The 27,180-nt window shown below is 34.8% G+C and overlaps 1 protein-coding gene across 4 annotated transcripts in view; it reads left to right on the top strand.

Annotated features, from left to right (window-relative positions):
• Positions 1 to 27,180, top strand: part of HDX (highly divergent homeobox) — a 174,218-nt gene that overhangs the window by 128,875 nt on the left and 18,163 nt on the right. For all 4 annotated transcript variants that reach the window (XM_055267876.2, XM_063634284.1, XM_063634285.1 and 1 more), the window contains 2 exons: positions 6,251 to 6,397; positions 22,169 to 22,376. In XM_055267876.2, coding sequence (XP_055123851.1) covers positions 6,251 to 6,397; positions 22,169 to 22,376 — 355 coding nt within the window. The remainder of the gene's footprint in view (positions 1 to 6,250; positions 6,398 to 22,168; positions 22,377 to 27,180) is intronic.

Raw genomic sequence — 27,180 nt, 5'->3', positions numbered from 1 at the left:
TTCCCCTCCCTGTGTCCATGTGTTCTCGTTGTTCAACTCCCATTTATAAGTGAGAACATGCAGTGTTTGGTTTTCTGTTCCTGTGTTAGTTTGCAGAGAATGATGGTTTCCAGCTTCATCCATGCTCCTGCAAAGGACATGAACTCATCCTTTTTTATGGCTGCATAGTATTCCATGGTATATATGTGCCACATTTTCTTAATCCAGTCTATCGTTGATGGACATTTGGGTTGGTTCCAAGTCTTTGCTACTGTGAACAGTGCTGCAATAAACGTAAGTGTGTATTTGTCTTTATAGTAGAATGATTTAAAATAATTTGAGTATATACCCCATAATGGGATTGCTGGGTCAAATGGTATTTCTGGTTCTAGATCCTTGAGGAATTGCCACACTGTCTTCCACAATGGTTGAACTAATTTACACTCCCACCACCAGTCTAAAAGTGTTCCTATTTCTTCACATCCTCTCCAGCACCTGTTGTTTCCTGAATTTTTAATGATGGCCATTCTAACTGGTGTGAGATGGTATCTCATTGTGGTTTTGATTTGCATTTCTCTAATGACCAGTGATGATGAGCTTTTTTTAAATATGTTTGTTGGCCGCATAAATGTCTTCTTTTGAGAAGTGTTTATTTATATCCTTCACCCACTTTTTGATGGGGTTGTTTGATTTTTTCTTGTAAATTTGTTGAAGTTCTTTGTAGATTCTGGATATTAGCCCTTTGTCAGCTGGACAGATTGCAAAAATTTTTTCCCATTCTGTAGGTTGCCTGTTCACTCTGATGGTAGTTTCTTTTGCTGTGCCGAAGCTCTTTAGTTTAATTAGATCCCATTTGCCAATTTTGGCTTTTGTTGCCATTGCTTTTGGTGTTTTAGTCATGAAGTCTTTGCCCATGCCTATGTCCTGAATGGTATTGCCTAGGTTTTCTTCTGGAATTTTTATGGTTTTACGTATTAGGTTTAAGTCTTTATTCCATCTTGAGTTAATTTTTGTTTAAGGTGTAAGGAAGGGATCCAGTTTCAGTTTTCTGCATATGGCTAGCAAGTTTTCCCAACACCATTTATTAAATAGGGTGCTGCTTGTTTAATGGGGTTGCTCCCCATTGCTTGTTTTTGTCAGGTTTGTCAAAGATCAGATGGTTGTAGATGTGTGGTGTTATTTCTGAGGCCTCTGTTCTGTTCCCTTGGTCTACATGTCTGTTTTGGTACCAGTACCATGCTATTTTGCTTACTGTAGACTTGTCGTATAGTTTGAAGTCAGGTAGCATGATGCCTCCAGTTTTGTTCTTTTTGCTTAGGACTGTGTTGGCTATACGGGCTCTTTTTTGCTTCCATATGCAATTTAAAGTAGTTTTTTCTAATTCTGTGAAGAGAGTCAATGGTAGCTTGATGGGAATTGACTTGATGGGAATTTATAGCATTGAGTGTATAAATTACTTTGGGCACTATGGCTATTTTCACAATATTGATTCTTCCTATCCATGAGCATGGAGTGTTTTTCCAGTTGTTTGTGTCCTCTCTTATTTCCTTGAGCAGTGGTTTGTAGTTCTCCTTGAACAGGTCCTTCACATCTCTTGTAAGTTGTATTCCTATGTATTTTATTCTCTTTGTAGCAATTGTGAATCGGAGCTCACTCATGATTTGGCTCTCTGTCTATTATTGGTGTATAGGAATGCTTGTGATTTTTGCACATTGATTTTGTATCCTGAGACTTTGCTGAAATTGCTTATCAGCTTAAGGAGATTTTGGGCTGAGATGATGGGGTTTTCTAAATATACAATCATGTCATCAGTGAAAAGAGACAATTTGACTTCCTCTCTTCCTATTTGAATTCCTTTATTTCTTTCTCTTACCTGATTGCCCTGGCCAGAACTTCCAATACTATGTGGAATTGGAGTGGTGAGAGAGGGCATCCTTGTCTTGTGCCAGTTTTCAAAGGGAATGCTTCCAGCTTTTGCCCATTCACTATGATATTGACTGTGGGTTTGTCATAAATAGCTCTTATTATTTTGAGATACATTCCATCAATACCTAGTTTATTAATTTAAATGCACATACTCTGTGGCTCACTAATCACACTTTGTGGTCTAAGGCCTAAAATTAACGCCTCATATTCTGCACATATTGGCATCCAGGGAAAACTGGGAGACCCTTGAATGGGCCTCCCCATTGTGTTCCTGCGGATAAAATATGCTATTTAAATAGCTCTTTATATCATGGGCACCAAACACAATGCCTGTTTATTTCTGAGTCCCTCAGTTCCCTGCTGGTCCACAGAATGATTCAAACAAGCATATCACATCCTCCTTTGGGAACCAGGAGTTACACCACCTTCTTGTTACTACAAAGCTTGCCTCCCACAGACCCTGCTTGTTTACTTTATTCCTAAGTGTAGCCCCATGTGGCTCCGCATGGCATAAAATGTCCTCAGCCTGTGAGTATATGTGACTAATACACTACTGTTGATCTCATCTATCTAGTGTTGGGTGTCATGGTTTTGGCCATCCCTATGACTTTAGGTCAAAAATCCCTTCCTCACCAGTGGGAAGCAGAGGAGGTGATCAAAACACACTGCTAGGAATTTCACATCAAATATAATGTCCATCAATAGATAACTGTAACTAAAGTGTGGAGTGCCCAGATGATAGAGCACAATTTAGCAGTTAAAAACACTGAAGTACACAAAAAATTAAAAATGGAATTACCATATTATCCACCAATCTCACATCTGGTATTGAAAAAAATAAAAGAAATCAGGATATCAAGAAGATACCTGCCCTCCAATGTTTACTGTAGCATTATTCACAATAGCCAAAACATGGAACAACCTAATGTCCATAGAGGGATAAAAAAAAAACAGAGAAAATGTTTCATATACATACAATGGAATTTTATTTAACCTTAAAAAGGAAGGAAATCCTGCCATACAGGACAACATGGATGAACCCGGAAGCCATTTTGTTAAGTGAAGTAAGCTAGGCACAGAAAGACTGATACTCCTTGATCCCATTTATATGAGGAATCTAAAATAGTCAAACTCATAGAACCAGAGAGCAGAAAAGTGGTTTCTAGGAGCTAGGGAGAGGGGGAAATGGGGAGTTTCCTGTTCCACGGGTATAAAATTTCAGTTATAAAAGGTGAATAACCAGTGAAACCCCGTCTCTACTAAAAATACAAAAAATTAGCTGGGTGTGGTGGCAGGCACCTGTAGTCCTGGTTACTTGGGAGGCTAAGGCAGGAGAATCGGCTTGAATCCGGCAGGCGGAGGTTGCAGTGAGCCAAGATTGCGCCACTGCACTCCAGCCTGGGCGACAGAGCAAGACTCCATCTCAAAAAAAAAAAAAAAAAAAAAAGATGAATAACTTCTACAGATCTGCTGTACGAAGTTGTGCCTATAAATAACAATACTGAATTGTACATTGAAAATTTTGTTAGGAAGGTTGATGTCGCATTGTGTTCTTGTCACTAAAAAAAGACTGAGGCATGTCTGTTTTTGATTATTTAGAAAAATCTCTAACACACACTATTAAGTGGAAAAGTTTAGATTTGTAGTATCATGCCAATTGTTTGGCACTAATTCAACACTGCACTTAAAAGGGCAGTGTTGAATTAGAGATTTTTAATAGTCATTTCAAAGGAGTTTCATTTAAGTACAAATATATAACTCAGCTCCTCATTTAACCAAGATACATACTTAAAACAGGAAACTGCATTCCTATATCGGTGTTGTCATTTAATGTTATTTAAAAAAGAAAAGCAAAGAACCAAACTCTTAGAAGTGTCCTTGAGGCTGATAAAATCACAGAAGATTTCTATTATTATACATTGCAATATAAGCCAAGTGAAGTCACTTGTTAAGTACAGTTATCTGGTTACTTGGCCAAAGTCTCAGCTTTCACCTAGATTGCCTGGGTTATTGGAATACTACTCTTTTCACAAAATCAACAAGATAATTGCCTGTCTCCTTCGCCTCAGCCACAGGTTTAGGTTTCATGATGCCTTATAAAGTGAAAGTGGCTTGAGAGTCCAATAGAAGAACAAAACTGACTTCAACTTCAAGCTTCCCTAGGGAAACATTCATCTTTTCTTTCAAATGTCCACTTTTTTTTTTCCTTCTCTAAATGCGTATTCACAGTTCTACTGTGAATTGACTTGTATTACCTTATTTATTTTCTTAGTAAAAATATGCTCTTAGGAACTTTAAAAATAACTGCTCTTCCCCTATATGCTTCTCCTTAACAGGCATTGTAATAATAGGTTGCCTTTAGCATTGCTAGTGCTAGGACCCCAGCACATTTCCAGCAAATCAAATCAGGTTTTATTTAGTTTAGTTTAAAGAATGAATCATGTTTGGATGTCCTCTAAATGAATTACAAATTAATTAGCTGAGTGTGATCAGCATTGTGTTCATTATCACTTCCATTGTGACAGTTACGTATGTTAGCTTGCACTGGAGAATATGATGTAAAGGAAAATAATGGGAATATTTATGCTGGCTGTTATGATGAATTATTTGAATCTGCATAGAATCTTACTATAATTTATCTTGCTCTCTGTTTTATTCTAAGAATTTTAGCTCTGCAACTATTGTGCAATCAATGTTGGCTGAACACCTAATGTGATTTTTCTGTTGTAAATAACTAGAGGATTAGTCTTCTTAATTTAAAAAAACTTAGATGGCATGTTTTGATTCATTTATTGGAAACATGTAATTTAGTATTAGTACTTACAATAACTGTTACTCATCAGGGATTTTTTAAGTAGGAGAGAACAGATTTAGGTAATAATGAAATTTATTCGCACACACACACAAAATACGATATATCTTATGAAGAAGCATGCTTTAAATATTCAATCTAACTTCACTTTCTTGGTAGTAAACCAATAATTCATATATTTATTTTCCTTTTGGTGGCTAAATTTACTATTCAAAAGCTTGTAACTTCCAAAGAAACACATTTGCAACTGTTGTTTAGTATTACATCAGTTTTAGCTATGGTAACCCTTTTTATTAAGTCATGTTTTATATGTTGTGTATATTATTTTCCACTGTTTCCTGAATCTAACTTAGGAGGTTTCATTTTAAATTTCAGTTAGAAAGGAAATGTTGAAAACACTGTATGTCTAAGGAGTATTTGAGGACTAGCCTCTATGTGGGACTTGATCATATCATCTTAGGCAGAAGAACGCAGCAGAACCCCATACCTCAAGCCAGGAATTGCAACAGTTCTCTCAGACTCACTCTCACAGTCTCTCTCTCTCTCTCTCTCTGTCTCTCTCATTTTTTTTTCTCTCTCTATTTCATCAGAAGCACACACACAGGGCTTTGCAGGATATGTATTTTTAATTAAAGCCCATGTTTAGATTTTTCCACCACCTCTGAAAATAATTTGAGACATCACTGGGATAAAAACAACTAGGAAAACTCAGATATTTCTATTTATAGCTCTGCCATGGACTCTCTGTGCCCTGTTGAATGAGTCCTTTGACCTAGCTTTTCCTGATGCCTTATCAGCAAAGTAGAGGTCATTATTCTATCATGTTTCTAACTTACTTCCTAGGGATACTGAGGATTCATTGAAATAAAACAACATGTAAATCCGATAGTTTATTGGATAAAGAAAACCTAAGAACAAAAAGCATAGGCTTATTATGAAACTTGATGAGGCCATAAATATGATTTTAGGGCTATGTAATCTCCTTACTTTTCTCTTATTTACTTTTTAAATTAATTATAATATCAATAGGAAACTAATATCTAGATTTGTACGGCAAATCTAGATTAACTTATCAAAAGGCGGCACACTAATATAAGCCTGTCTTTGCTTTTTCTGTGTTTAGTATGTGAATGTAAATATCTGTATTATAGAAAAAAGTTTAAAAGAGTATACATTAAAATGTTAACAAGCATTGTTTCTAATTTGTAAGTGATTTAAATTATCTTATTTTTTACCTGTATTTTATACAATGAACATGTATTATTTGTGTTATTAAAACTATTTTAAATCAACATTGTTTAATTGCTATCAGTTCAAAAATTCTATGCATTTCCTCCTAGCACACTGTATTGTTATGGAAATTTAAAAAATAAAAACGCTTATTTTCAGAACGGGAGGACTGAATAAGAATTGTGAAATAAATTTTGCTAGTATCGTAGCACATCTCACCCTGATGCTTCTCTTTAAAATATTATTTCCTTTGATTTATTCTAAACTTAAACATTCAAAACAATTTAAAAATGTGTTTTTCAGCTACAGGACCGCACTCAGTTCAGTGACCGAGACTTAGCCACCCTTAAGAAGTATTGGGACAATGGCATGACCAGCCTGGGCTCTGTTTGTAGAGAGAAAATTGAAGCTGTTGCAACTGAATTAAATGTTGACTGTGAAATAGTTCGGGTAAGACATTTTCTATAATTTTCATGCTATAGCTGCTGAGTGGCATAAATGAAAGCTTTAAAATCTTACATGAGGTGCTCCAAGCAATGCTAGCAATAAAATGAAAAGATAACCCACAGAATAGGAGATAATATTTTGAAATCATATATCTGATAAGGAATTTGTATCAAAGTATGTAAAGAACACTTACAAGTCAATAATAAAAACGCAAATAACCCAATTTTAAAAATAGGCAAAGGAACTGAATAGATATTTCTTTTAAAAAGATATACGTATTGCCAATATTTACCTGAAATTATGTTCAACATCATTAGTCATTATGGAAATGAAAATAAAAACCACAAGATGCCATTTATCCACTGTAACGATATTAACATAAAAGATAGATAATAATGAGTTTTGGCCAGGATATGGAGAAATTGTAGCCCTTATACGTTGCTGGTAAGAATTTAAAATATTTTAGCACCTTTGACAACAGTCCTCAAAAAGTTTAACACAGAGTTATCCTATGACCAAAAATTCCACTGCTGGAATGGATTTCACTCCACTCAAAAGAATAAAAATATGTATCCAACTCAAAAAGTTGTACACTGATATTCATAACAGAGTTTTCCATAATATCCAAATGGAAACAACCCAAACATCCACCAAGTGAATGAATAGACAACATCTGGATATATGCATATAATGGACTGTTGTAGAGCCATATAAAGGAATGAAATATTCATAGTGCTATAAAATGGATGAACCTTAAAAACATTCTGCTAAATGAAAGAAACCCATTGCAAAAGACCACATGTTATATTATTTCATTTATATGAAGTGTCCACATTAGGCACACTCTGGAGACAGAAAGTAGGTTAGTGGTGCTAGGAGCTGAGGGTGGGGAGGGATGGGAAATGACTGCTAATATGTATGGGGTTTATTTTTGGCATGATGAAAATGTTCTAGATTAGATAGTGGTGACTGGTGCACAACTCTGTGAATATGTTGAAAACATTTTAGTTGTACATATTAAATAAATGAATTGTGTGGTGTTTTAAATATATCTCAATAACATTGTTTAAAAATTACATGAGGTGAATTGAAATATATCTCATATAATGAATGATAGATAAAAATTTATTTTACATTCCCACCTACAGTGTAAAAGTGTTCCTGTTTCTCCACAGCCTTGCCAGCATCTGTTGTTTCTTGACTTTTTAATAATTGCCATTCTGATTGGCGTGAGATCGTATTTCATTGTGGTTTTAATTTGCATTTCTCTAAAGATTAGTGATGTTGAGCTTTTTCTCATGTTTGTTGGCTGCATAAATTTCTTCTTTTGAGAACTCTCTGTTCATGTCCTTTGCCCACTTTTTAATGGGGTTGTTTGTTTTTTACTTGTAAAATTGTTTAAGTTCCTTGTAGATCGTGTATATTAGACCTTAGTCAGACGGGTAGATTGTAAAAAATTTCTCCTTCTGTAAGTTTTCTATTCACTCTGATGATAGTTTCTTTTGCTGTGCAGAAACTCTTTTGTTTAATTAGATCCCATTTGTCAATTTTTGCTTTTGTTGCAATTACTTTTGATGTTTTCGTCACAAAATCTTTTGCCCATGCCTATGTCCTGAATGGTATTGCCTAGATTTTCTTCTAAGGTTTTTATAGTTTTGGGTTTTACATTTAAGTCTTTAATCCAACCATTGTGAAAAACAGTGTGGTGATTCCTCGAAGACTTAAAACCGGAAATACCTTTTGACCCAGCAATCACATTACTGGGTATATACCCAAAGGATTATAAATCATCCTATTATAAAGATACATGCACACGTATGTTCACTGCAGCACTATTCACAATAGCAAGGACATGGAAGCAACCCACATGTCCATCAGTGATAGACTGGATAAAGAAAATGTGATACATATACAACATGGAATACTATGCAGCTATAAAAAGGAATGAGATCATGTCCTTTGCAGGGCCATGGATGAAGCTGGAAGCCATTATCCTCAGCAAACTAACACAGGAACAGAAAGCCAAACCCCACATGTTCTCACTTATAAGTGGGAGCTGAACAATGAGAACACATGGACACAGGGAGGGGAACAACACACACTGGGGCCTGTTGGGGGGTGGAGGAAGGGAGAGTAACAGGATAAAAGCTAATGTATACAAGGCTTAATATCTAGTTCATGGGTTGATAAGTGCAGCAAACCCCTCCCATGGCACACATTTACCTTTGTAACAAACCTGCAGGTCCCGCACATGTATCCCAGAACTTAAAATAAAATAAAATAAAATTTTAAAAATTATACTGATCAATCATTGGAACAGTAGTTTATGTTCCATTTGAAAGATAAAATTTTGAAAGTGGTAGTGCTGGTAAGTATTTAGCAATCAATTCTTTAAGGGAAAAAAAGCCTTAATTAATAGTATTTGCTGATTTCCGTGGTGTAAAGATTCCTACCACGGCTGATTCCACGTCTCACTCAACACAGAGTTGGGAAGAGATGCTAACAGTTGACGCTTGCAAGCAAGTGAAGGTTGACACCAGTACACACACTGGAGGATCATCTCAGTAGATCAAGAGGAAAGTATATTAAAGAAGTGACAAAGAGCCAGGCTTGGTAGTACACACCTGTAGTCCCAGCCACTCAGAAGGCTGAGGTGGAAGGATCACTTGAGCCCAAAAGTTCAAGTGCAGCTTGGACAACCTAATGAGACTCCAGCTCTTATTTCATATATATATGAAGAAAAGAGCAATATAGAGAGAATTTTTAGAGTAGAGATTTCTGAAAATAAATGCTATTCTCAAAGTAAGTACTGCCCTGTTCAGAATCTTGCTTTTTCTTGTTAGAATCCAGATGGAAAATCAAATTCAATACTGTGTTTGTTGAGCATGCTGCTATGTGTTAAAGTATACTAACAAGGAGAGAGAAGTGCATTAGACATTATTTCTATTTTAAGGAGCGCAGAGTCTAGCAAGAGGGATGACACAAGAAAAAAAAATGGCTGAAGAGGAATTGGAGTAGAATCATAGTGTGAGGCCTAAGCAACAGCCAAAAATAGGGAAATGTAGAGCATGTGTTCTTGTTGTCATTGTCATTTTTATTTTTTTTAAATCAAAGTTACATAGGTATATAGCTTAGGAAGTCAAGTTCTGTAGAATTTGCTACAAAACCAACATTCCTCACTCCTTCCTTCCTACCATTTTGCAATAGCCCGAGTTGAACCACTTTCCACTTTTAGATATTTCCTTCAGTATTTACTTTCATCTATGAATGATGTGTTGTATTAATTAGAATTAGGTTTAGCTGTAAGTATTAAAAAGGCCCAAAAGTAACAATGGCTTAGACAACATATTTCAATTCCATGTATAAGTCCATGCATATGCAATTTACAGCTAGCATGGCAGTTTGGCTCTACAATGTCCACAGAAACCCTAATGCCTTCCAGTTTCCATTCCGCTGTCCCTATGATGTGGCCCTTTTTATAAAGGTCCAAAATGATAGCATACATATTCAAGGCAGCATGACAGAGAGGGAGAAGAATAAGGGGCAAAGGGTGTTTACCAGCTGTCTTTTAACAAGGATTTCTGGAAACTGCCATGAGATTATGTGCATGTTTTTCTTCATCTTGAAATATCATTTCCAGGTTCGTGCCTATTTACCAACTTACGCATTTAGCAAAGGTAAACTGGACACCTATTATGTGCCAGAACTTTTTTTTTTGTCCTGCTACATTCTTTTATTATTATAATTTTTATTATACTTTAAGTTTTAGGGTACATGTGCACAACGTGCAGGTTTGTTACATATGTATACATGTGCCATGTTGGTGTGCTGCACCCATTAACTCATCATTTACATTAGGTATATCTCCTAATGCTATCCCTCCCCCTCCCCTCCACGACAGACCCTGGTGTGTGATGTTCCCCTTCCTGCGTCCAAGTGTTCTCATTGTTCAATCCCCACCTATGAGTGAGAATATGCGGTGTTTGGTTTTTTGTCTCTGCAAGAGTTTGCTGAGAATGATGGTTTCCAGCTTCATCCATGTCCCTACAAAGGACATGAACTCATCATTTTTTATGTATGTGCCAGAACTTTTCTAAGTGCCGTGGGAAAAATGCAGCTCTCTCAAGGAACTTGAAATTTAGTGTGATCAATTATTCCTAAATGAGAATAATATATTGGAGAAATATTTTGAGATATTACATGCGGACAATAAGTTGGAAGCACTGTTAAGTCCTAGAGGACAATTAGTTCCCCACTGCTCCGTCTTGCTACAATTCAATTTAATGCCTGTCCTTTCCATCTGTGTAAGGATTATAGTGGACATACATTAAAGTGTACCCTTGCATGGTCAAATATTGATAGAAACAACATATTTTATGCTTGAGATACATTTTGCAGGACTTAAATAAAGTTCATAGAAAACAACTTTATGTTTTTATATTTTAGATTATATTTATTTTCAAAGGAGCATGGCTAGATTTGAAATGCCTTTAAATGGAACAGTGTTTATACAGTATATGGCAAACTCCCTATTATCTATTACACACATTGATTTAGAGCTGGGGGGGCACCTTGGGGTTGAGTTCAATGCCTATATATGTGTGTGTCTGTGTGTGTGTGTGTGTGTGTGTATGTGTATATATATATACACATATATACGTATATATATATACACACATATATACGTATATATATACACATATATATACGTATATATACACATATATACGTATATATACACACATATATACGTATATATATACACACATATATACATATATACACATATATACGTATATATACACATATATACGTATATATACACATATATACGTATATATATACACATATATACGTATATATACACATATATACGTATATATATACACATATATACGTATATATATACACATATATACGTATATATATATATACACATATATACGTATATATATGTGTATATATATATGTATATGAGCCAGATTAGCTTTTCCATGATCACATAGCCAGTTAGTAGGTAGAGGCCAAGTCTCTTTATTCCCAACCTAACATTATTCCCAGTTCCACCTTACTAGTGTATGCTTTACCATAAGAAATAACTTGGATACTTCTTAAAAATATAGATCACCCTATTCTAGAACTACTGAAAGAGAATTTGCAAGAAAGGCCCAGAGAATCTATATGTTTCCCTTCCCCAAATTATTCTTAAGATCAGGTAAATTTGGAAAAAACTTTACAACAGTATGTGATTGCAGCTAAATATTCTAGCGTGTTCTTTTTATCTGTAACACTTGGTCAAATTTTATAATTTATATTTGTTTTTCTATTTGTTTATCACCTGTACATATGCATTTCTGTTGTTTATCATCTATATTTATACATTTAAGTTCCCTGAGGAAAAGACTATACCTATTATATTCACCATCCCAAGCACCAGAAACAGTGTTTGGTACATAGTAAATTTTCAGTAATATATGTGGAATGAATGAATGAATATTAACAGAAAAGTGTACCCTCTATGTATAGCATACATGAACTAACAAATGTATAATAACTACATTTAAAATAAAAGTGTGGAATATAGCTTCATATTGTTTAATAGAAAGATACTTAGAAATGTACAGGGCTTTAGAGTACTCATTTTTAATAGCCATTATGTTTGTGTTGTTAATATATAGGTGTTCTGGTTGAAAAGATACACTATTATTTTTAGATTTGTGACCATTCTGGTGGGAAATTTATTATTCAGGAAAGTAAAGAATTTGGAAATCATTTTCCTAATTTTGCACATAAATAATCTGAGGCTTAGAGTGATAAAATAACTTGTCCATTGATCATATAAAATGGTTGAAAAACCTAAATATTTTAAAGTAGGGGTGTTTAATCTGAAACAGTGAAAAAAATACCCTTCACATAATTGATAGCTGGAATGTAGAAGGGAGAGTTCAGGGTGAAGAAGATTTGAAGCAAAGAACTGGAAACAATACCTCAATGAAATAAAACAATGGATATTGATTCAGTTTAAGGAAGAGCATTATGAAAACACTTACAAAACTAGCTGGGAACCTTTCAGAGTGGTATGTTTCATATCCCTGATATTTTCATGTGAAAAGAGGATGGAAACTTCAGACGCTCAATAGATTGTATGATGCCCACTCACATTGGTAAAAGTGATCTTCTTAACAGTCTATATACTCAAATTCTAATCTCTGCCAGTAACAATCTCAGGGACACACCTAGAAATAATGTTTTGCCAGCTATCTGGGAAACATTTAGCTCAGTTAAATTGACACATAAAATTAACTATCACAGCCTGCTATAATAAAATATTGTAGATCGGTTATCTTATAAACAACAGAAATTTATTCTTAATTGTTCTGGAGGCTGAGGAATCAAAGACCAAGGTGCTGGAAGGTCTGAAGTATGGAGAGCCCACTTCCTGGACAGCTATCTTTTTGCTGTAATCTCACGTGTCAAAAGGGGCAAGGAATCTCCCTGGGGGGTCTCCTTTATAAAAGCACTAATTCCATTTATGAGAGACTCATTCTCATTACCTATTTACCTCCAAAAGGCCCCACCTCTTAACACTATTACCTTGGGGGTTAGGATTTTAACATGCTAATTTGGAGTAGGGGAGACAAATATTCAGACCATAGCAGACTCTAGGATTAACTCAATTATCCATGATTCTGTAAAAATGTAATAAACCCATTAGCATTGCATTTATACATTGAATCATTTTTCCAGTGCCTTCTAGTTTTGAGGAATATCCAAAGAGGAAATATTTTAGCTTTAGTTTACAATAAAATATCACATACTTCCAATATTCACATAGCATATTGTTTTACCTTTATCATTGTACATTTTGTAATCACTCATTTCTCTCAAAATGGGTGCAAAATAAGTGGAAGATAAATAGAAACTTGGTTTCTGCCTTTTTTTTCTTCACTCTTCCCCAGCTTTTATTACACAAATGAAGCAAAAATCATCCTAGGGAGACTGGTGTTTTCCTCTTTCTGCTCATACCATCATTTTCACAAATATTGGTGGCTAAGATTATTGTAAAAGAAAAGCTTCTGCATTTACAATTTGTTGTGTTCATGAGTAGAAAACAGATTACATGACAATTTTAGGAAGCTTTAGTAAGAAATTGCCATTCTTTATCTTTTCTGAATTATAGCAATCCATTTTCAATGTCATGATGGATGTAATGAGAAATTGGGTGCTAGAGTCAATAATAATTTAGTTGTACATTATAAAATCACTAAAAGTATAACTGGACTGTTTGTAACACAAATGATAATGCTTGAGGGGATGGATACCCAGTGTTCCATGATGTGATTATTATGCTTTGCATGCCTGTACCAAAATGTCTCATGTACCTCGTAAATATATACACCTAAAATATACCAACAAAAATTAAAAATAAAAAAGTGTTAAAAAGAAAAAATAAATGGAATTCTCTTTTTTAAACTAGTATTTCTCCTATGAAAGAAGTTATCAAAGCTAAGAAAATTAGTATCCGTACATATTTTTATTTCATACTAGGCAATTTTCTCTTTGGTGTGTACAAAGTAATTCATGTGTTTCAAACTTCACATTTAGTGTCAATGCTAAACACATCCAAGGAACTACATTTTATAAACTTGAAGGGAAAATTCCCCCCATCAAATATCAAGAAGAATTTGACTTTTTTGGCTAACTAAATAGTTCTTCTGTTTTGCCCTGCATATTTTTTGAAATCTTACCAACTATAAAATTAACTTAATTCATGTTTTTTATTTACACAAAGAGTATCTAAGGTGACTTTGTATTTATGTAGCCCTATTGTATAGAAGAAATTCTAGTTGGTATAAAAGGCAACATAATCAAATTTAGAGCTGAAACTCTAAACTGTTATTTAGTGGTTTTCTACACTACTTTAGGTTTTAAGAATCCCTCTTGACATGGCAAAACTAGAAAGGTTACAAATTCTAGTCATATAAAACGGTCTTTCTGAAAATTGCGTTAAGAAACATGGGAATAAAACTGGTTTCAGACTGTTGCTTCTGAGAAAATGGAGTGGACATAATTTTCCCTATTCTTCTCATTAAGTAGAACTAAAATCCCTGGACATTATATAAATAACAAACATAAGAAGACTCTGAAGGGTAGAAAGAAGTCACATCTGCTAGGGACCATGGGACCCCATGAATGACACTCACACAATGGTGAGTTTCCTGGGTTTTCTTTTGCTTCATACACCCCAGAATAGATACTGGAAAAGCCAACAATCAAGAAACACCAATAGGTGCAAACAAATGGAAAAAGGAAAGAAAAAGAAAAGCCTGGCCTCTCTCAGCCAAGAACCAGGAAGAGGGCAGTCTAACATGACAGAAAATGTTTAGATAATGACCTCTTTACTCCAGCCAAATACCACGGGGAAAAACTGCAGCCACACCCACCCCTACAAGAAAAGGCCAAATGGAGGACCAAGACTTCTGCCTCGCCAGGTTGTGGAACAGCTAGATGCCCCCACCCCCGCAAAACAAAACAAAACAAAACAAAACAAACAAACAAAAAACACTCACTGATGGGATGGTGTCAGATAAGAAGGAGTGGAGAGCTGGATTAAAAATCCTTCCTCTGCCGGGCGCGGTGGCTCACGCCTGTAATCCCAGCACTTTGGGAGGCTGAGGCGGGCGGATCACGTGGTCAGGACATCGAGACCATCCTGGCTAACACGGTGAAACCCCGTCTCTACTAAAAATACAAAAAAAAAAAAATTAGCCGGGTGTGGTGGCGGGCGCCTGTAGTCCCAGCTACTCAGGAGGCTGAGGCAGGAGAATGGCGTGAACCCGGGAGGCGGAGCCTGCAGTGAGCCAAGATCGCGCCACTGCACTCCAGCCTGGGCGACAGCGAGACTCCGTCTCAAAAAAAAAAAAAAAAAATCCTTCCTCCACCATTCCTTTGCAATGTCACTAGAAGACTTTTATCCTCTCCTGCACTTAGAGGTGATGATGAGCCCTTCCTCCTCCCCATTGGGGTGGTATCAGAAGATACCTACTGGAGCTCCTGGGCTCCCAACTCCACCCAGGAGTAAAAGAAGTCTCTTTCCCCACTGGATGTCAATGGAAGTCCAGTGGACAACCTGGAATTTACCCTCTTGTGACTGTCATAAAATAGATAGATGATAGATAGATAGATAGATAGCCTGGATTAATCACTAAAAAGTCGTACAAAGGGATACAGAAAAGTTCTATACATAAATATAAATGGAATTCTAAATATTTAAAAATACCCCACAGGAATGCAGGGGAAAAATACACAGAAGACACTAAAAGAAATGAAGGCAGAAAATGAAATGACATATTTAAGCTTTAACATAGAAATAATTGCATTAAATTTAAATGGTCCAAATTCACAAACTAAAAAACAGAAATTTGCAAATTGGATTTTTAAAAATGACCTAACTTGATGTTGTCTACATAAATTAAAATATCATGATATGTGTAGTTTGAAAGTAAAAGGATAGAAACAATATAGAATGCAAACATGAATCAAAATAAAGCAGGAGTTGATATAATAATATTGGATAAAGTAAACTTCAGAGCAAAGGAAATTACAGGAGACAAAGTGGGACACTATATAATAATAACAGGGTAAATTATATCAAGGAGACATTGCAATTCTGAATGTGTATACAACAGATATCACAGAACTACAAAATATGTGAAGCAACAACTAAAAATTCTCAAAAGAAGAATAAGCAAATCCAAAATTATATTTGGAGATTTCATCACCCTTCTCTCAACAGCTGCTACATTTATTACACAGAAGAATATTAGTAATATAGAAGAACCCCAAAACACCCTCAATCCATAGGGTCTAATTGACTAATAGAATGCATAACCCAACAACAATAAAATACACACTTTTCTAGTGCTTATGGAACACACAAAAAGATAGAGTAAATCCTGGACCATAAGACAAACCTCAATAAATTTTAAAAATCTAAATCATACAGAATATATTCCTGACCACTATTGCATCAAAGTAGAAATCAATAACAGAAAGATACCACAAAAATTTCCACACACTTAGAGGTTATGCAAGACACTTCTAAGTAATCCATGGGTCAAAGAGGGAGTCTTTTTTCAGTTTTTATAGGTTTTGGGGTATAAGTGCAGTTTTGTTACACACATATATTGTGTGGTGGTGAAGTCTGGGCTTTGAGTGTACCTGTCACTCTAATAGTGAACGTTGTACCCAACAGGCGATTTTTCAACCCTCATCCCTCTTCTACCCTCCCACCTTTTAGAATTTTCATTGTCTATTATTCCACTCTCTATTGCCATGGATACCCACTGTTTAGCACCCACTTACAAGTGATATCATGTGGTATTTGACTTTCTGTTTGAGTTATTTCACTTAGAATAATGGCCTGTAGTTCCATTTATGTTACTACAAAAGACATGATTTTATTGTTTTTCATGACTGAATAGTATTCTATGGTGTGTGTGCGCACACACACACACAGGGTTAGGGTTAGGGTCAAGGGTTAAGGGGGTTAGGGGTTAGGGTTGTTTTTATATATATATATATATACACACACACATAAACATATAGATGTACATATATATACACACATATATACATCTATATGTTTATGTATGTGTGTGTGTATATATATACACACACATTTATACATATGTGTAACAACCCTAACCCTAGCTCCTAACCCCCTTAACCCCTAACCCTAACCATACACACACACACACACACACACACACACACACACATACATATAAATATATATATAATTTTTAAAGAAGTCATAAGGGAATAAAGTGAAATTGGACTTCTAGTTTCTGGTCTGGCATGTGAGGAGCCTAAAAGTTGTCAGTTCATCTTAGCAAATAAAACGTTGAACAAACTGAAAATCAACAATTCTTCTTAGATATGACAGATAAGTGAAGTTACAGGGCAAACCACTGACCCCAAACTTGGTGAGACAAATAGGTAGATACAGAGGATCACAACTTACTGGAGCAGAATTCCATGAGCAGAAACCTCCGTGGGAACCAGTACCAAGGCAGGAAAACCTAAATTGTAATTGATGAATTGCTGGAGGCTCAGTGTAGACAAGTCTGAAAGTTAGGAACTCCAGGGCCTACAATCATGGAGGGGGTGACACTTTTGTGAGTTTTACTCCCAGAGGCTGTATCAGATTCTCACTGTGAATATTGGAGAAAAACTCCCTCATGCTCTTGACAGGAAGAGTGGAAAAGTAACAATTTTTAAGAAACATTAGAACATTCTGTTAAGAAAGCCTGCTCTTAAGAACAAATATTTTACCAGAGCCTAACCTATTGGGATTTTATCATGACCTAACTATCCTAGGGTAAAAACAAACAACAATAATAACAAAATACAGCCCCCTTTAGCCATCTTGTCCCACCTAAGGTAGAGGAAAAACTGATAAGCACTTGAAAAGTTCACAGGCCACGGCAAAGTTTCACTAAAAGACTGAGATCTCATCATAGGACAACAGGATGCTTAACCTTCCTCCTAACCTTAACACTACATCACCAAATGCCTAGTTCTTTTAGTTCTTTTAACCCAGTACATCATGTTCAACTTTTAATAAAAATGACAAGGCATACCAAAAGGCAAAAAACAGACAAACAAAAACAAAACAACAAAATAAAAAAAGAATTTGAAGAGACAGAGCAAGCATCAGAACTACATACATGACAGACTACAGAACTACATACATGACAGAACTAAATACATGACAGGGATGTTAGAATTGTCAGACCAGGAATTGGAAAGAACTATGATTAATATGCTAAGGGCACTAAGGGAAAAAGTAGACAACATGCAAGAACAGAATGGTAATGTAAGCAGATGCATGAACATTCTAAGAAAGAATAAAAAACAAATGCTAGAGACCAAAAACAGTAACTGAAATGAAGAGTGCTTTTGATGGTCTCATTAGCAGACTGGACATGGCTGTGGAAAGAATTTCTGAACTTAATGATATATCAATAGAAACTTCCAAAACTGGAGAGCATGAAACAAAAATATCGATTAAAAATGGAACATAATATACAAAAACTGTGGGATAAATATAACAGGTGTAACATATGTCTAATGGGAATACCACTAGAAAGAGGAAAAAAGGGAAAGTAGAACAGAAGAAATATTCAAAACCATAATAACTGAGAATTTTCCCTAAATTAATGTAACATATCAAACCACAGATCCATAATGCTTGGCATACACCAAGCAGGACAAATGCAAAACAAACAATAAAAAAAACTACACCTAGGCATATCATACTCAAACTGCAAAAATCAATGATAAAGAAAAAGACTTGAAAGAAGCCAGAGGGGAAAAACAAATACCTTAATTACAGAGGAGCAACAATAAGAATTAAATCTGACTTTTCCTCAGAAACTATGCAAGCAAGAAGGCAGTAGAATGAAATATTTAAAGTGTTGAGAGGATAAAACAAACAATACCAACCCAGAATTCTGTACTCAGTGAAATTATCCTTCAAATGTGAAGGAGAAATAGACTTTTTCAGACAAAAATTGAAGGAATTTGTTGCCAGTAGAACTGCCTTTCAAGAAATGTTGAAAAGTCCTTTAGATACAAGGGAAATCATATAGGTCAGAAATGCAGAGCTACATAAAGGAAGAGCATTAGAGAAAGAATATTGAAGGTAAAAGTACATTGAACAGTACAAAAGGAACAAAATGCCAAATTTGTGGGATGCAGATAAGTAGTGCTGAGAGCAAAATTTATCCTAATGTATACATTAGAAAACAGGAAACTCTAAGATAAATAATCTAAACTCCCACCTTACGAAACTAGACAAAAGCTGGACATGGTGGCTGGTGAGCACTTTTAGTTCTAGCTTCTCGGGAGGCTGAGGTGGGAGGATTGCTTGAGCCCAGGAGTTCAAGGCTACAGTGAACTATGATCACATTACTATGACAGAGTGAGATCCTGCCTCTAAAAAAAGACGATAGTGAAAAAAATAGAAAATAGAAAAAGACGACAAAATAAACACAAAGCAAATAGAAGGAAGGAAATAACTAAGGTATGAGCAAAAATCAATGAAACAGAAAAAAAAAAATTTACTTTAGCTTCCCCAAAATTAAACACTTAGGTATAAATTTAATGAAATAGGCACAAGGTCTGCATGAAGAAGACTACAAAACTCTGATAAAAGAAATCAAAGATCTAAATAAATGGAGAGATATTCCATGGAGATGGCTAGAACAACTCAATTATATCAAGATTTCAGTTCTTTCCAACTTGATCTATAGATTCAACGCAATTCCAATCAAAACCCAGAAGTTACTTTTCTTCCATGGATTGTGCTTTTTATTACCATTTCTAAGAATTCTTCACTAATCCTGAAGCCCCAAAGATTCTCCTCTATGCCTTCTTCTAAAAGTTTTAAAGTTTTATTTTTTATATTTAAATCTATGATGCATTTTGAGTTCATTTTTGTATAAGGTGTGAGATTTAGGACAAGGTCCATTTTTGTTTTCCTATGAATATCCAATTGCTCCAGCATTGTTTCTTGAAAAAACTACCCTTCCCCTATTAAATTCTTTTTGCACCTTTGTCAAAAGTCAGCTAAGCTGGTCATACTTGTGTAAGACTATTTCTGGGTTCTCTATTCTGTTTCAGTGATCTGTGGCTAGCCCTCTGCCAATACCACACACTCTTGATTACTGTAAGTATATAATAAGTCTTGAAATTAGGTAGATACATTCTTTCCACCTTCTTCTTTTTTATTCGATACTGTTTTAGCCATACTCACTCATTTTCTTTCCATATGAATTTTAGAATTATCTCATATGTATCTACAAAAATCTTTCTGGAATTTGATAAAAATTATTTTAAACTATGTTTAATGTAATGTGATCATAGCTCACTGCAGCCTTGAACTCCTGGGTTCAAGAAATCTTCCCACCTCAGCCTCCCAAATATTTGCAACTACAGGTGCTCACTAGCCACCAGGCCCATGTTAAACTGTGTTTAACAATTAGATGTTTGTCAAGTTTACCAATCTTTTCAGTGAACACATTTTTTTATTATTTTAAATTAATATCCTTTTTTTGAGCAGTCTTAAGTTTGTGCTGCAAAAGACTAACAGGATAGAAATTCAAGCTACAGACTGGGAGAAAATATTTGCAAACCACATATATTACATATAACTCATATTTAGAATATATAAAGAACTTCTCAAAACTCAACACGAAAATGAAACAAGAACTTCAATTAGAAAATGAAGAGACATTTCACTGAAAAGAATGGCAAATATAGGGATGATAAATAAGCACATGGAAAGATGGTCAACATTAAGAACTTGTTGAGCTGTTACTACACACACCTATGAGAACAGCTAAAAGTTTTTAGAAAATACTGACAATACTAAATGCTAGCAAGAATGCATAAGAAACTGGATCTCTCATGCATTACTGATAAGAATGTAAAATGGCCCAGTTTCTCTGGAAAACAATTTGGCAGTTTCTTATAAATTTAACATATAACCATATGATCCATAATTTGCATCCTTGTGCATTTATTCTAGAAAAATAAAAACTATGTCTACACAAAACATGTAAATTACTGTTCACAACGGCTTTATATGTAATAAGCAAAACATTTGAAACAATGCAAGTGTCCTTCAACAGGTAAATGGTTAAACGAAGATGGGTAAATATATATCATGGAATACTGCTTAGCAATAAAAACGAATGGGCTCGATACACACAACTTGAATGAATCTCCAGGGAATGATGCTGAGTTGAAAAAGTTGATTTCAAAAGGTCACATGCTTCATGATTCCATTTATATAATATTCTTGAAAAAGCACAGTTATGGAGACAGAAAACAGATTAGGGATAGTGGGAAGGAGAGGAAGAGGAATGGTGTGATAAAGGGACATAGAACTATACACACATATTGTACAGTATCAATGTCCTGTTTTTGATATTTTGCTATAATTATGTAAGAGGGAAGTTGGAGAAGACGGAGTGAAGAATAAACAAGACTTACCTTTGAAACTTCCCATTACTCTAAAATTATTTCATGACAAAATGTCTTGAAAATTGGTTGCAAATTCAGTAAAATGAAATTTTAGAGTGCTTGAAATGCCAAGGTAATAATATGGAGCCAAACAAAATTAACAGAGGGCACATTTTTGCATAGGAAGAGCAAGATTGGAAATAGGATATGAATTAGAGTTATAGCTATATGATGGTTCTGTTTGAAAAAGAACCAGTTTATTTTTCTTTTAAAAGATTTGGTGAATCGTTTTCTCGAGGAACAAAACAAAAACAGAAAAAAGTCATCCTCAATAGACTACATGTAGCTAAAAAGTCTGAATATTTATATAAATACCTTCTTTCTGCTAATAAATATTTTAAAGTTAAAGCCATAACTATTAACATTTTGAGGTGATTGACATGCTAATCATCATGATTCGATCATTATAAAATCTGTACATGTATTGAAACCTCACACTGTCAAACTGTACCCCATAACCAGGTACAATTATTATTTGTCAGTTATAAATAAAATAAGTTTTAAAAATATAAAACATAATTATTTTTATTTTAGTGTATTGACATAAAAGTTTTTATCTTTCTATGTACCCATTTATTCCTTTAAATCATATTTTATGCAGCATTCATTCATTATTTTACTGGCTAGAACTGCTAAGTTTTCCATGTTTACAAAAATTCCTCCTATATTTCTCTTATAAAGACTTGGATTGGGAATCGAAGAAGGAAATATCGTTTAATGGGGATTGAAGTTCCACCTCCAAGAGGAGGCCCTGCTGATTTCTCTGAGCAGCCTGAGTCTGGTTCTTTATCTGCACTCACACCAGGAGAGGAAGCTGGGCCTGAAGTAGGAGAGGATAATGACAGAAATGATGAAGTATCCATCTGTTTGTCTGAAGGAAGCTCTCCAGGTACATTATATGCTGAATCTTCTAATAATAGCCTTTGTAAATTTGATGCATTTTGTACTTGATTTTCAGCTTACTGCACTTCAAGTCTAGAGTCTTCAAAACATTTGGCCAAGTATTTGAAGCAATAGATTTATTTTTAATGCCTCCACCTAAACAGTCTCCCGCATCATCATCACAAGGAAAATTCATCTACGACAATAATAATCTCCTACATTTATAAATGTTGATTATTACAACTCATGCATTATAATTAAGTAAATGATTTTTATTTTATTGGAGTTCTAGTCAATTTAGGTCAGAGCATTATTAACACACTATAATGAAAGAGCATGGCATAATGTGACAAATACCAGGCTAGTACTCAGGAAATCTGGATGCAACTCCTAGCTTTTCATGCGACTTTTCATGAGACTTTCATGCAAAGTATTTAATTGGGCTTTAGTTTCCTCATCTGCTAAAGAGAATTAGTCTGGATATCTTTATGATACCTCTTCATGTTTCTCTAAAAAAGAATTAAAATAATATTATGTAATGATACTATCTGTCCATGAGAAGTATGTTTCATTTGTCCTCAAGCATAGATATGATTCTCTTCTGACATATTTTTATTAACACTTTTATTGAGATTTAATTTACCCATCATAAAATTCATCCATTGTAAGGCCAGGTGAGGTGACTAATGCCTCTAATCCCAGCACTTTGGGAGACTGTTGTGGAATGATTTCTTGAACTCAGGAGTTCGAAATCAGCCAGGGCAACATAATGAGACCTCATCTCTATAAAAAGTGGTTTTTTTTGTTTGTTTTGTTGTTGTTGTTTTTGTTGTTGTTGTTGTTGTTTTAGTTAGCTACAGTCCCAGCTACTCATGAGTCTAAGGTGAGAGGATCACTTGAGCCCTGGAGTTTGAGGCTGCAGTGAGCTCAAGTGATTGTGCCACTGTACTCCAACCTGGGTGACAGAGTGACACCCTGTCTCAAAATAAAATCATTCATTTTAAATATAGAATTCAATGATTTTTAGTAAATTTTATGCAGTTGTACAACCATCACCATCACTGAAATCTGAATTTATATCAGTTTCATCACTCCAATAATTCCCTTGAGCCCATTTGCAGTCACTCCCTCTCCCCACTCTCAACTTCAGGAAGCCACTGATCTGCTTTATGACGATATAAGTTTGTCTTTTCTGGGCATTTTATATAAATTGAATCATACAATATATAGACTTTTTGTATCTGTGATTGAGAAACAAAGAGGATCATGCTTTTTCTCATTTTGCTTTTGGTTTGATTGAACTCTGTTTAGAATACTTACAATATATTTTCCAGTTTATTGTTTGCCTTTTAATTTTGCTTATGATGTTTTCTGATGTCAGATTTTCTTTTGTAATTTTTAAGTTTTCAAATCTACCAATACTTTCCTTTATGGTTTCTGACCTTGGGTCATGATTACAGGCTTTCCTTGTACTACAATTATGTAAATATACCCCCACATTTGCCTCTAGTATCCTTATAGTTTAATTTGTACAACTTGATATTTATTTCACCTAGAATTAATTTTGCCTTAAGATGTGTGAATACATCCAATTTTATTTTTCCAAATGGTTAACTAATTGTCCCTACACCATTTGTTGAATAACTCATCTTTTACCAGTGAGTTGGAATGTAGCTTTTTATTAAATACACACACACACTCTCACACACACACACACGCACACACATATACACTCATGCAGACGTACACATACACACATGTGGGTCAAATCTGAGACTTCTTATTGTTACACTGATTTGATGGTTTACAACTGTGGCTTTATAAGATGTCTTAATATCCGGTAGGGCCCTCATTCTTCTTTGCTTTGTAGTATATTGATTCTTGAATTGTTTAGTCATACCATTTGAACTGTTTAAGCATACCTTTTCCAAATCTCCTTCCCCAAAATCCATTCAAGACTTTTCTTGGTATTGTATTAAATTTATAGAATACTGTAGGAAGATGAATTCAGCTTTGCACGTATTGAATTTTAGATAGTGGTTGGACATCCATGTAGAGCTGTCTAAGCAGGCCTTTGGATAATACGAGTCTGAAACTCAGATGAGTGCTTAAGACATCAAAAGAAATATGTAAGTCACCCACATTGAGGCAAAAAATATCTAGCCATGAAAATTGAAGATTTAGTTAAGTGAGAAAATGAAAAACAAGAAAGGACAATGGACAAAGACTGTGTATTGATAAATATCCAGATTTGGGCATTGGAGGAGAAAAGGGAGCCCTTGAAAGAACATTCAGAAACAGAAGAAGCAGGACAGTATGCTTTTCCTAAAATCAAGGAAAGAGTCGGGTGCAGTGGTATGCCTGTAGTCTCAGCTATTTGGAAAACTGAGGCGAAAAGGATCCCTTGAAGTTGGGAGTTTGAAGCTTCAGTGTGTTCTGATTGCACCTGTGAATAGCCACTGTACTCCAGCCTGGGCAACGTAGTGACTTCTGTCTCTAAAATTAAGAAAAAAAAAAAACGAAAACAAATAAAGAGATTTCAGAAGGAAGAGGCATCATTATTTCAGTAGTCTCATGGTCTCATAGAAGTTAAGTAGAAAAAGGGATGAGAAAGCCATTGAATTTGGTGTTTTAGAAATTCTTTAAAAAAGCAATTAACTGCATGGGGAGAGGAGAGGCAAGCAGATTGCAGTAGGTTGAGTAATGAAAGGGAAAGCAAAGCTACTGGTATTAAGAGGCCATGCATGTTAAGATCAGGTATTTAAAATGTTATCTATGTGAATATTCAAGTTTCTCCCTCTCTCTCTTTCCTAACATTTGTTATTCATATTGAAGATGATAACAGAGAATTAAGTGTACAGGAAAATAGTGAGGCAGATTTTAAAATTATCAAGAAAAAAGAAATATTGCACCATTTCCAAGCCCTTTATTTCTAATATAGTTGGTCCTTTAAACCATTTCTGTTATTTGTTAGTGTTTACTAAATTGCATGTGCCTGGAGATACTTGGATATTCCCAGTGACTCATGACTGGTGTTTTAGAGCCTGCTGAGTGGTGACTGGTTGAAGGAGAGTTGGGAAGTAGAGATTTGTGTGTTTCTGTGGTTTAGTGGGTGAGCTGAGAGAAAATATTCAGAGAAAGTACAGAAGACCCTAAGTGAAGTTTCATTTCCCAACTCTCACTTCTCCACCTAAAAGATAATTTTAGAAAATAAGTAGTAGTTGAAGGAAAAAAAGTTAAAGTTAATTTTAAAGACCACTTAATGGTCCACTCTTAATGGACCACTGCTCCTACACTGACATTCTTTGTCATGGTGTGTTCTTTAAATAGCTAGCATAGTAATCAAGACACAATGAGAAAAAGAAGAAAGAGAATTTAATGCATGAATCAAAAAACACTTGATCAGAAGTGTGATTGCCTAGAATTTTTTATCGGTGGCTTATTTTTCCACAGCTGCATGGTAACCTTTTCATTCTCACAGAAATTGCAACAGAAAAGCATAAAATCATTTTCAAATACTGAAAACAGCCCTTTTTGGTACAGTTTCCTACTAGTTATGTCCTATTCTCTTCCTCATTTTGCTAGTGGAGAATACTAATCCGATTCATTTGATTAAGTGAATCATATCATCTGGCCTAAATTAATATCATGCCTTTAAAATATGCTAACCATTTTCTTTCCAGTTTATGAATATGTATTTAAATATATTTCTACTTTGAAATTTCCATTAATTACATCTAAGAAATATAAAGAAAAAATAATCTTTAGATTATTCTAAAATTAGCTGCCCATAGTATTTCAAAAACCTAACAACTGAAATTCAGACTGCTTATAATAGGGCTATTGATCCAGTAGCATTAGAGTCTTCTGCATATCTAAGAAGGGAAAGATATCTTTAAGTTAGGGTTACATATTACATATTAAAAATCAATTGAAAAATCACATTAAAATATTCTAGAAAAATCTGTATAAGCAAAAATTAAGATTTTTTTAAAATTCAGTAAAAGGCAGCTTTAGTAAGAGTCAAAAAAAGTGCTGCTGGTCTTTTAGCAGTTTCAGTTCCACTCATTTGTTTCTGAGAAGGTAGATACTTCCCTAATACAGAGCTTCTGACTTACCTCTAACTTCCACCTTCCACCTCCCACCTTCCCTTTCCCATTTCCTTTCCCTTTCCCTGTGTAGTGGTGAAGAGAAAAGAAGTGTGGTTAGGAAAGATAAAAAACAAAAACAAATAAACCTGCCCGAGCGCACCCCTCCCACAGCTGCAAACTCTAGCGAAAGTAATAGCTAGATGGCTGAGCTTCTTAATTTCTGCATCTACAATTAATATACTGTGAAAAATAAATTTATGTTCGAACAATTTTAAAGATTTTTACTATCCTGAGAAGCAAAATTTTTAAAGATGAGAACAATTAACATCTATGTCATTAAATTTTACATCAAAGCCTCTTTTTTCGGCTGTATCTATTATATGGGTATGCATGTGAAAGATATTATAGTTACTTAGTGTGAGTACATACACACACCCAGCGCCCTCTAGAGTTTTTACTGGGTAATTATTCCACTTTATTATCCCATTAGCAGAGCTGCTTTTCTTGGGGAATTACCAGGCACATAGATAGTGTTTAGATTTCAAATATTCACAAATATTGAAGCTTCTGTAAGCAAAAGAAAACATTCCTTATTCAACTGTATCACTTCACATCCTTTTATTTTAGAAATCCTCAGTATAGTTTTAATTTAAATCTTCCAAAATAATCAAACCATGTACAAAATATGTTGCCAGTGAAGGAGAACTGTGTACAAAGTTA

This window comes from Symphalangus syndactylus, chromosome X (assembly GCF_028878055.3).
Source record: "Symphalangus syndactylus isolate Jambi chromosome X, NHGRI_mSymSyn1-v2.1_pri, whole genome shotgun sequence".
Taxonomy (NCBI): domain Eukaryota; kingdom Metazoa; phylum Chordata; class Mammalia; order Primates; family Hylobatidae; genus Symphalangus; species Symphalangus syndactylus.
Note: the sequence above shows the minus strand (reverse complement) of the source record. Positions and strands in the feature narration are given on the sequence as shown.